The sequence below is a fragment of the Kogia breviceps genome, chromosome X, assembly GCF_026419965.1.
Source record: "Kogia breviceps isolate mKogBre1 chromosome X, mKogBre1 haplotype 1, whole genome shotgun sequence".
Lineage (NCBI taxonomy): Eukaryota > Metazoa > Chordata > Mammalia > Artiodactyla > Physeteridae > Kogia > Kogia breviceps.
The window spans coordinates 76,237,558-76,247,519 of record NC_081330.1 but is presented as its reverse complement, the minus strand read 5'-3'; the positions used below and the strand labels follow the sequence as shown (position 1 = coordinate 76,247,519).

The 9,962-nt window shown below is 42.1% G+C and overlaps 1 protein-coding gene across 1 annotated transcript in view; it reads left to right on the top strand.

Moving 5' to 3' along the window:
- Nucleotides 1-227: 227 nt before the first annotated feature.
- The window catches only part of AR (androgen receptor), a 168,985-nt gene continuing 159,250 nt past the window's right edge, over nt 228-9,962 (top strand). The window contains exon 1 of the mRNA XM_059051481.2: nt 228-1,849. Coding sequence (XP_058907464.1) covers nt 276-1,849 — 1,574 coding nt within the window. The 5' untranslated portion in view covers nt 228-275. The remainder of the gene's footprint in view (nt 1,850-9,962) is intronic.

The window sequence follows — 9,962 nt, the reverse complement described above, 5'->3', positions numbered from 1 at the left end:
ATTTGAGCATCTTTTGAATCTACCCTCCAAGTATTCAGGGGCAGATTGTGAGCCTACCAGGGGATATCGTGTCCAGCGCGTGTTTCCTCTGCACGAGACTTTGAGGCTGTCAGAATTCTTTGGAGTTGTTACTCCCGCAAGTTTCCTTCCCAGGAGCTTCCCGCAGGTGGGCAACTAGCTGCAGCAACTACGCATAGCAGCCTGTTGAACTCTTCTCAGCAAGAGAAGGGGAGCAGGATAAAAGAATTGGGTGGAAGATTCACCCAAGCTTAAGGATGGAGGTGCAGTTAGGTCTGGGGAGGGTCTACCCCCGGCCGCCGTCCAAGACCTACCGAGGAGCTTTCCAGAACCTGTTCCAGAGTGTACGCGAAGTGATCCAGAACCCGGGTCCCCGGCACTCTGAGGCTGCGAGTGCAGCACCTCCCGGCGCCCGTTTGCAGCAGCAGCAGGAGACCAGTCCCCAGCAGCAGCAGCAGCCGCAGCAGCAGCAGCAGCAGCAGCAGCAGCAGCAGCAACAACAACAGCAGCAGCAGAGTGAGGATGGCTGTCCCCAAGTCCAGAGCAGAGGCCCCACAGGCTACCTGGACCTGGACGAGGAACAGCAGTCTTCACAACAGCAGTCAGCTCCCGAGGGCCCCCCGGAGAGCGGCTGCGTCCCAGAGCCCGGAGCTGCCTCGGCAGCCGGCAAGGGGCTGCAGCAGCCGCCGCCAGCACCTCTGGAAGAGGATGACTCAGCTGCCCCTTCCACGTTGTCCCTGCTGGGCCCCACTTTCCCCGGCTTAAGCAGCTGCTCCACCGATCTTAAAGACATCCTGAGCGAGGCCGGCACCATGCAACTTCTTCAGCAGCAGCAGCAACAGCAGCAGCAGGAGGCGGTATCTGAAGGCAGCAGCAGCAGCGGGAGAGCGAGGGAGGCCACTGGGGCTCCCATCTCCTCCAAGGACAGTTACCTAGGGGGCAGTTCGACCATCTCGGACAGCGCCAAAGAGTTGTGTAAGGCAGTGTCGGTTTCCATGGGCTTGGGTGTGGAGGCATTGGAGCATCTGAGTCCTGGGGAACAGCTTCGGGGGGATTGCATGTACGCCCCGCTCCTGGGAGGTCCACCAGCTGTGCGTCCCACTCCTTGTGCCCCGTTGGCTGAATGCAAAGGTTCTCTGCTGGATGATGGCCCGAGCAAGGGCACCGAAGAGACTGCTGAGTATTCCCCCTTCAAGGCAGGTTACACCAAAAGGCTGAACAGTGAGAGCCTGGGCTGCTCTGGCAGCGGCGAAGCAGGGGGCTCCGGAACACTTGAGCTGCCATCCGCCCTGTCTCTGTACAAGTCTGGAGCACTGGACGAGGTAGCAGCTTATCAGAGTCGCGACTACTACAACTTTCCGCTAGCCCTGGCCGGGCCGCCGCCCCCTCCGCCGCCTCCCCATCCTCATGCCCGCATCAAGCTGGAGAACCCCCTGGACTATGGCAGCGCCTGGGCGGCCGCGGCGGCACAATGCCGCTATGGGGATCTGGCGAGCCTGCACGGCGGGGGTGCAGCAGGACCGGGCTCAGGCTCACCCTCAGCTGCCGCCTCCTCTTCCTGGCACACTCTCTTCACAGCCGAAGAAGGCCAGCTCTATGGGCCCTGTGGCGGAGGCGGGGGCGGCAGCACAGGCGAGGCAGGGGCTGTAGCCCCATACGGCTACACTCGGCCACCTCAGGGGCTGGCGGGCCAAGAAGGTGACTTTCCCCCACCTGATGTGTGGTATCCTGGCGGCGTGGTGAGCAGAGTGCCCTATCCAAGTCCCAGTTGTGTCAAAAGCGAAATGGGCCCCTGGATGGAGAGCTATTCTGGACCTTATGGGGACATGCGGTAAGTTTCTCCTCCTAAAAATGTCTTTAAGCCTAGAGTCAGTCCTCTCCTCCCCGCGCGAACACTGTTCTTGGGCGAGCTGAACAAGCTTCCACAGAAAGGGCCGCCCTAAATCTGGAGCCTTTCCCTGGACTCCTGGCCTACCAAAGATTCGACCTTTACGCTCTGAACCCCCACTGTGTGCTCCAGTCCCCACCGCTGTGAGCCCTGGGTGCTGGTGCAAGCCCTTCCAGATTCCTTGACAACCCCCGCCCCCCACCAGCCTCCAAAACTCTTCCCTGCCACTTGGTACTCCATGTCCCGCGGACTCCAAATTTAAATCCAATTGCAAGGGCCATCTTCCGAAATAAAGCCCTTAAGCCCTCCACTACTTCTCCTTCTCCCCGCCCCCAAATCAGAGAACCTGGACAAGAAATATGGGCACTTTCTCCTCTTAAGGTCTGTTAGGGATTGCCCTCCGGCCTGTGGCTGGTCTTGGCAGGTTAGAGGCAAAATAACTGACCCAAGCTTTTCTCAACCCGCCTCCTCCAAAGAGATGAAGTGGAGTATGGGATTACGGGAAGAATGCGGTCTCTGGGTTCTGAGGGCCGTTGTGTGAAGAAGGGGTGAAGTCCCTTTGCTGGCAACAAAGAGGACTTGCCCCAGGGTTGGAGGTCAGGAGAGAGACTCCAACCAGGCAAGATTAGAGCAGGTAAAGGTAGGGGAAAGCCAAATGACCCCTTTCCTCGTAAACAATGGGCAGGATTTGCCCTCACAGCTTGACAATGTTGGAACTAGATGGTAGTGTTGCTTTTCTCTTGTAAAATGTTTATTTGCTCTATGGATTACAACAGATCCACAGTTCCTACTTTGAGTTTGCATTAGCTCTATAAAGAGGAGAATGTTCTTTTAATGAACAATTTAACCAGACTTGAGTCTGACTTACAAAAGTGTTGGGAAAAAAGTTTAAAAGATTTCCTGCTATTCCAGTGTGCATAGAAATCTGCTTTTGTGAGATTAGGGTTTACAAAAGGAATAGGGCTTTTCAATATATTCCTTCATTTTAAGGACATACTTGCATTTTAAACATATGTTACCTCTAACAAATTAAGTAAGAACTGTTAGGGACCTATGAGCCTTAATCTTGCCCAAGAGTTTTCATTAGGACGTGAGAAAAGTGGCAGTCAATTTCATCTTGCGAGTTAAAACACAATTGAGCACTTTGGAGACCACATTAAATATTTTTTTCCCAACAAACTAAGATATTAGTTTATCTCTGTGAGGGAGGGAATATTGATTGGGGAACTAACTCCTCAGATCTGCTGGGTGCTGATATCCTCATGGATGCTGACGTCTTGTTCCGTGTTTCTGTAGCTATTTTCTTTACCTGTGACTTTTCAAAATTTGTTAGACTTAGCATCTTTGGAGACTTAAATCCAACAGTTTGCTTCCTTTCACTGATGCTTCTGTTCTTGGAAGGTTGATAGCACAGTGTTAGACAAGAAAGAGGAGGAAAGGATTTCATAAAATATTATTTTCTAGGCTACTGAAGAAACAGCTTCTAACCAGGCTTTATATTTTTTAGGTTCTTAAGTTTTGGCTTACAGGATTTTCAAAGGCTTCATTTATATTGTCATTCTTTTCTAGTTAATTTGAAGTTTGTTTTATTTTTAATTTTTGCAATGTGGTTATACTGTGGGACAAAAGGTCTTCATTTTATAAGAACAGATTTACTTTCTAGAGTATATTATTTTTTCCTAGGGCGGTTGCTAGTCAGCGGAGCTCTCTTCTACTGTGAACTATTTTTTTTTGGCAGGGTTGGGAGGAATGTATAAGGTGCTTCATGACCTTCCCAGTCACTGGAACCGTCCTGTCCCTCTTCTGTATGCCTCCCCCAACACCCAAGTAACTCAGTTAACAGGGAGGAGATGAATGATTCCACATATTTGTTAAGAGATGTGTGCGTGTGTTTGAAGACATAACCTGAAATTTTCAGAAAGTGTCTACAGAGAGCTTTTAAATAGTTCTTCCCATCAAGTGTGCAGTAAGCTAGGGGATTTTATCCCAGGTCTTCATGGAAAAACTTCTCTATTTCTAAAACCTGCATAAATTAATGATCTCAACTAGTGAGGCATTTGCAGTACCCAAAGAAAGTACAAGATTATTTAATCTTTCCTGGTTTGTGATTGCTGCACTGGTTATAGGAATCTAGTGAAAGGGAAAACTGGCATTCCTGTCTTGTGTGTTGACAAAGATTTTTCATTTCTAGGACAAAGAAAATCCTTGAATCAGGGTTTTGAAAATTTATCAATTTCATCAGAATTCAACCAATCCCAATCTAAAAGTTGGTATTTTCTTACTTTCTCTTTCTTTCCCTCACTTTGTAGGGGCACAGTTTGGTGAAAGTCAAGGAATTATTTTAAGCCAAAGCTAGAGCTTCCACCCTCTCTGTACTGCATGCATTATATGCCAACTTTGAGTTAAAAGTCTCAACATTCTAGAGACTTTCAATAATCTGTTGGATTATTCCCTTTTCCAATTGTGTGTGTGTGTTCATACACGTTATTTAATTGTAGAGGTTTTGACTTAATAACTTCTGGAATAGCTCTGTGTTCTTATACATCTACAATATTTCTGCCAAGAGGAGAGAGGCCTAAGGTGGTCCTTTAATTTTTTTTTTTTTTTTACTTATTTTAGCATGTGGTATGGACGGAAGGAATAATAAAAAGTGATAGGGCTTGTGTGAAACCCTGATAATATTTTATGGAGCTGCCTTCTACCGAGATCAAATAAGACTACAACTTTGTTAATTGACCACTGCCTCACTTGACAGAAGTAGGGCCCTTTATATCCCAACAAGCAGCATAATAATATGACAAATATTTATTCTTGGGAGATGAGACCAAGTGGAGCCTGTTCAGGAATTAGAGTTGGGGTTTAGATAAATTATCCAGATGCAAAAAGAACATTTTAATTTTTCTCTTGATAATTTGTTCTGGTCTTCATAATAGGTAGTATTTTAGTAGTGCTTTGAAATTGGCAAATCCTGCCTTTCTCCATTAGTTGTTTCAAAAGAAGTCATTTTATTAATTCCCCTTTTCATCTCCTCTCCTCTCCACAGTTTTCAAGTGACTTTTTATGACTATCCTGCAAGGAGCAGTTTCTCTTTTTTTGTAAATCTGAGTTTTGCTTTGGGAATGACGCTCTCTGTCCATAGGCCTTCAGGGTCAATATGTTGGAAAGAAGCATCCTTTCTTCATGGTCAGCAAATAACTGGTGAGTTCTGTCTGGGTACCAGTAATCAGAACCCGAGGACCACATAGCCACACTGGGTGGTACCCCATTTGAAAATATGTGCAAGATGTAGTGATAGAATTCTTCTCTTGGTTGTCCACAGAGTACCTCTCTCATCTTGGCCAAAGGTTAACATCAGTGAGAGACATTTTTTAAGAAGCTTGCAGCTTTCCTGTTGCAGGGTCACTTAAAGGTGCTTTCTTGCCAGTGCTAATTTTGCCTCATCAGACTTCCATTCTTTTTAGGCTGTAAACTTTGATATTAATATATTGAATTTGCTGGCACATTTCATTTTCTTTTTTAAATGTTTTACCTCCCTGTAGTAATTTTCTCATCTGGTATACATATATGTATTTAAACCAAACAATTCTTTGGTCTCCCGACTCTTACTTGTACTGTGGCTGCTCTTGGTGGGATTATGTGAGTTGGAGTTAGGGACATGGACAATTTTACTATTATTGTTATTTACAGTGATATCAAGACCACCAGTTTCATTCAGAACTGTGCTAAGCAGAAAGCAGAATGCCAGCTGGTTGTGGTAAGCAAGGGGCTTATTTTATAACCAAACCTGAAATCATGATTCTGAAAAATAGAAAGCAAATAAAAATCAAGTTTTGTGAGGTTGGTTCGAGAGGGAAAAGGAAACCTCTCCCCACCCCCTACCTCCACCATTTTCTCTTTGTCCGCAGCTTCCTTAAGTGCTGCCTGTCCCCGATTTTCTTTCTTTCTACTCCTTTCATGCTTTTGACATTGGAATATAGACTTTTTTTTCTACTTTTCAGGATATTTTTTCTCATTACACCTGCGGCATGCTCCTAAAGAGTTTTTTTTTAAATCTGGAGAGTAACAGATCAGATCAACCTCAGCACCTTTCTTTTAAGACTAGATGACTTGAAGAGATTGCAAAATGAATAGCTGGGGTTTTTTTACCTAAGGTTAGAGCCTGATTCAACGGTTGCTGAGGGAGCTGAAATAGATGGCTTGAGGACTTGGTGATTTAATGAAGTATTTTGCTGGCTGCTGTCTCTGTCTCTTGTTCTCTGTCTCTCTCTGTCTACTGGCTATTTTGGCAACGTTTTCTCAAAACTTGAGAATAACTGGACCCTCTCACCTCTGAGACAGCTCTGTCTGGGTCAAACTTCTGCAGTGCTTTCACAAGTAGTACCTGATCTATATGTGACAGTGCTTGCTACATTTGTCTGGCTGGGTTAATATGGTGATGCTATATGTGAATTAATCATTTTTTAAAAAAGAAAGGTATTGAAGAAATTATTCAACCTCACAATTTGCCTGCCAGCATTACATCAAGTTCTGAGATGTTGAACTCAGAGTAAGTTATCCTCATCCTAGGCACAAAGTTGACTTTTTTTCCCTCGTTGCTTGTAAAGCTCCATACAGTTATCAGTATTGGTTGGCATTTGCCATATTGAAGAGAATTATGAAATCTCATATTTATATAGCGCTCTTTTCAAAGAAAAGACCCAGCATCTTCTGGTTTATTCACTAGCACTCATGTAAGTTTGAGTAAGCCAGGAGGGTGCTTAGTGAACATCCCTTTGCTAGTTGAGGGAGTAGAAGTTGTTGCATTTTCTATAACATTTGTTTACAATAGGGAAACCTCTCTAGAGTGGCACTTCCCAACTTTTTTTCTTGAACTTTCCCATCTGACAGATGATGTTTTAGATTTTTGCTCAGTAAGGGCTACTTTTAGTGACTGCTGCTGTGATTTATGCACAGTTCCTTGCACACTCATGAGTGCTGCCATCCCTTCTGTCTTACACCAATTCCTGTTGCCAACCTACAGGGCAGAGCAGTGCTGAGAGTGGCTCATCTAGATAAGCTTATAGCTCTAAAGCACTGGTTACTTGAGAATGCTGCCAATTTAGATCATGCAGTACCTGAGTTTTATTTTTTTTTACTCAACAGCTTTATTTATTTTTTTAACATCTTTATTGGAGTATAATTTTTTACAGTGGTGTGTTAGTTTCTGCTTTATAATAAAGTGGATCAGTTATACATATACATATGTTCCCATATCTCTTCACTCTTGCATCTCCCTCCCTCCCACCCTCCCTATCCCACCCATCTAGGTGGTCACAAGGCACTGAGCTTATCTCCCTGTGCTATGTGGCTGCTTCCCACTAGCTATCTATTTTACATTTGGTAGTGTATATATGTCCATGCCACTCTCTCACTTTGTATATATACCCTGAGAAAACCATAACTCAACAGCTTTATTGAGACATAATTCACAATATATAATTCACCCATTTAAAGTATACATACAATTCAGTGGGTTTTTGTAATCATATTCAGAGTTGGGCAACCATCTCCGCAATCAATTTTAGAAAATTTTAACCACTTAGCAGTCAAATCCCACCCCAACCCTGAGCAACTATCAACCACCAGTCTACTTTCAGTCTCTATGGATTTGCTTGTTCTAACATTTAATATAAATGGAGCCATGCAACACGTCACCTTTTGTGACTAGCTTCTTTCATGTAGAATAATACTTTCAATGCAATGTTCATCCATGTTGAAGCACATCTCAATACTTTCCATTTTATGAATGTACCTCACTTTATCTATCCATTCATCAGTTGTTGGACATTAGAGTTGTTTCAATCTTTTGGTTATTATGAATAATACTGCTATGAACATTTATGTACAAGATTTTTTTTATGAACATGTTTTTTAATTCTTTTGGGTACATACCTAGGATTGGAGTTTCTGGGTCATATAGTAACTCTGTGTTTAACCTATTGAGGCACTCCCAAACTGTTTTTAAAAGTGGCTACACCATTTTACAATCTTACCAGCAATGTATGAGGGTCGGATTTCTCCACATCCTGCCAATACTTGTTATTGTCTTTTTAATTAGACATCACAGTGGGTGTGAAGTGGTATCTCAAAGTGGTTTTGATTTGCATTTCTCTAATGACTAATAATATTAAGCATCTTTTTATGTGATTATTCATTGTTTGTATATCTTCTTTGCAAAATAGGCCTTTGCTCATTTGTAATTAGATTATTTGTCTTATTGAGTTGTAAGAGTTTTAAAAAATATATTCTAGATACAAATCCTATAAGAAATTACAATTTGTGAATATTTTATCACATACTCTGAGTTGTCTTTTCACTTTCTTGGTGGTATTCATTAAAGAACATGCTTTAAAAATTTTGAAGTCCAATGTACTTTTTGTATGTAGCTTGTGATCTTTGTATCACATCTAAGAAGGTTTTGCTTAATCCAAGGTCACAAAGATTTATACTTAGCTTTCCTTCTAAGAGTTTTATAGTTTTAGCTGTTAAATTTAGGTTTTTGATCAATTTTGAATTAATTTTTATGTAAATATCTAGTCACCACAGCACCATATGTTGATTCTTTCCCTATTTAACTGTCTTGGCACCCTTTGTGTAAAATTATTTGACTGTAAATGTTTTTTTCTGGACTCTGGGCTATATTACAATACATTGATCCTATACCAATACCATGGTGTCTTAATTACTGTAGATTTTTAATAAGTTTTGAAATGAGGAAGTGTGAGTCCTTCAATTTTGTTCTTCTTTTTCAAGATTGTTTTTGACTATTGTGGGTCCTTTGAATTTCTGTATGCATTTTAGGATCAGCTTGTCAGTTTCTACAGAGAAACCATTTGGGATCCTGATAGAGGCTGCATTGAATCTGTAGATCAATTTGGGGAGTGTTGTCATCTCCACATTAAGTGTTCTGATCCATGGCCATGGAATGTTTTTCCATTTATTTATGTCATTTTAACTTTTTTCAACATTTTGTAGTTTTAAGAGTATAAATTTTGCACTTCATTTGTTTAATTAGTTCCTCAATATTTTAATTTTTGATGCTACTATGAATGGAATTTTCTTAATATCCTTTAAAATTGTTCATTGCCAGTGTATAGAAATATAACTGATTTTTGTATATTGACTTTGCATCCTGCAACCTCACTGAAAGTACCTGAGTTTTGAACCCCTTTGGGACTAAAGAGGCAAAAGGTTTCTGCTGCTGTGTTGAAAGTTAAAGCATACTTTGTTTCATCCTGTATGAAGCCTGCATAAGGACACTGTTCTCAATTTTCCTCAACTGTGAATTAGAATTGGTAATGCCATCCCCTTCCTGGATGAATAGAAGAGTGTCTCTAAAATTTTCAGGTCTTCGGAGAACAGTAGAGAAGAAACATATTAATAAGGTTTATTCAGTTAGTATTCCTCTTTTTAGTATTTGGATTTGGGAACTACTAGTGAGGGGATGAGGAATAATAATTTCTATGCACTAAACTAACATGAAGAGGTTACAGATGCAAACTAAGCCAAAGAAATAACTAGCTAGCTGTATTTGGCCTATGTTTAGGTTTGTATAAGCAACTGGAGTCATCATTTTATGTTTTTATATGTTGTCCTTTAGATAAGGTAAATGCCACAACTACTTCTGGTGTGTATTTGTAGATGAAAAAGTGGTCCATTTACTCTCATATAATTTGGACTTCTTTCCAGGGATGTACTCTATAACCATAAAGAAGAGATAAAATTTACCTATAAAGGGATTGAACTTTGGTCTTATTAACACTCTAGGCTAAGGGTCATATCTAATCAGCTATAGCTATTGTGTCCTGAAAATGGTAAATGAATGGCAGGTCACTGAACAAAAGTTCCTCTTGTGACGTAGTTGTCTTTAGAGATTACCCTAATAAAGTGATTTTTTAAAAGTATTCATCAATCAACCACTTTTCATTAAACACCTGCTTTATGCCCATCTGTGTACTAGAGAGAGATCAGGGTAAAGGGAACACAATTCAGGGAGAATCTTGAGATCACTGCCCTC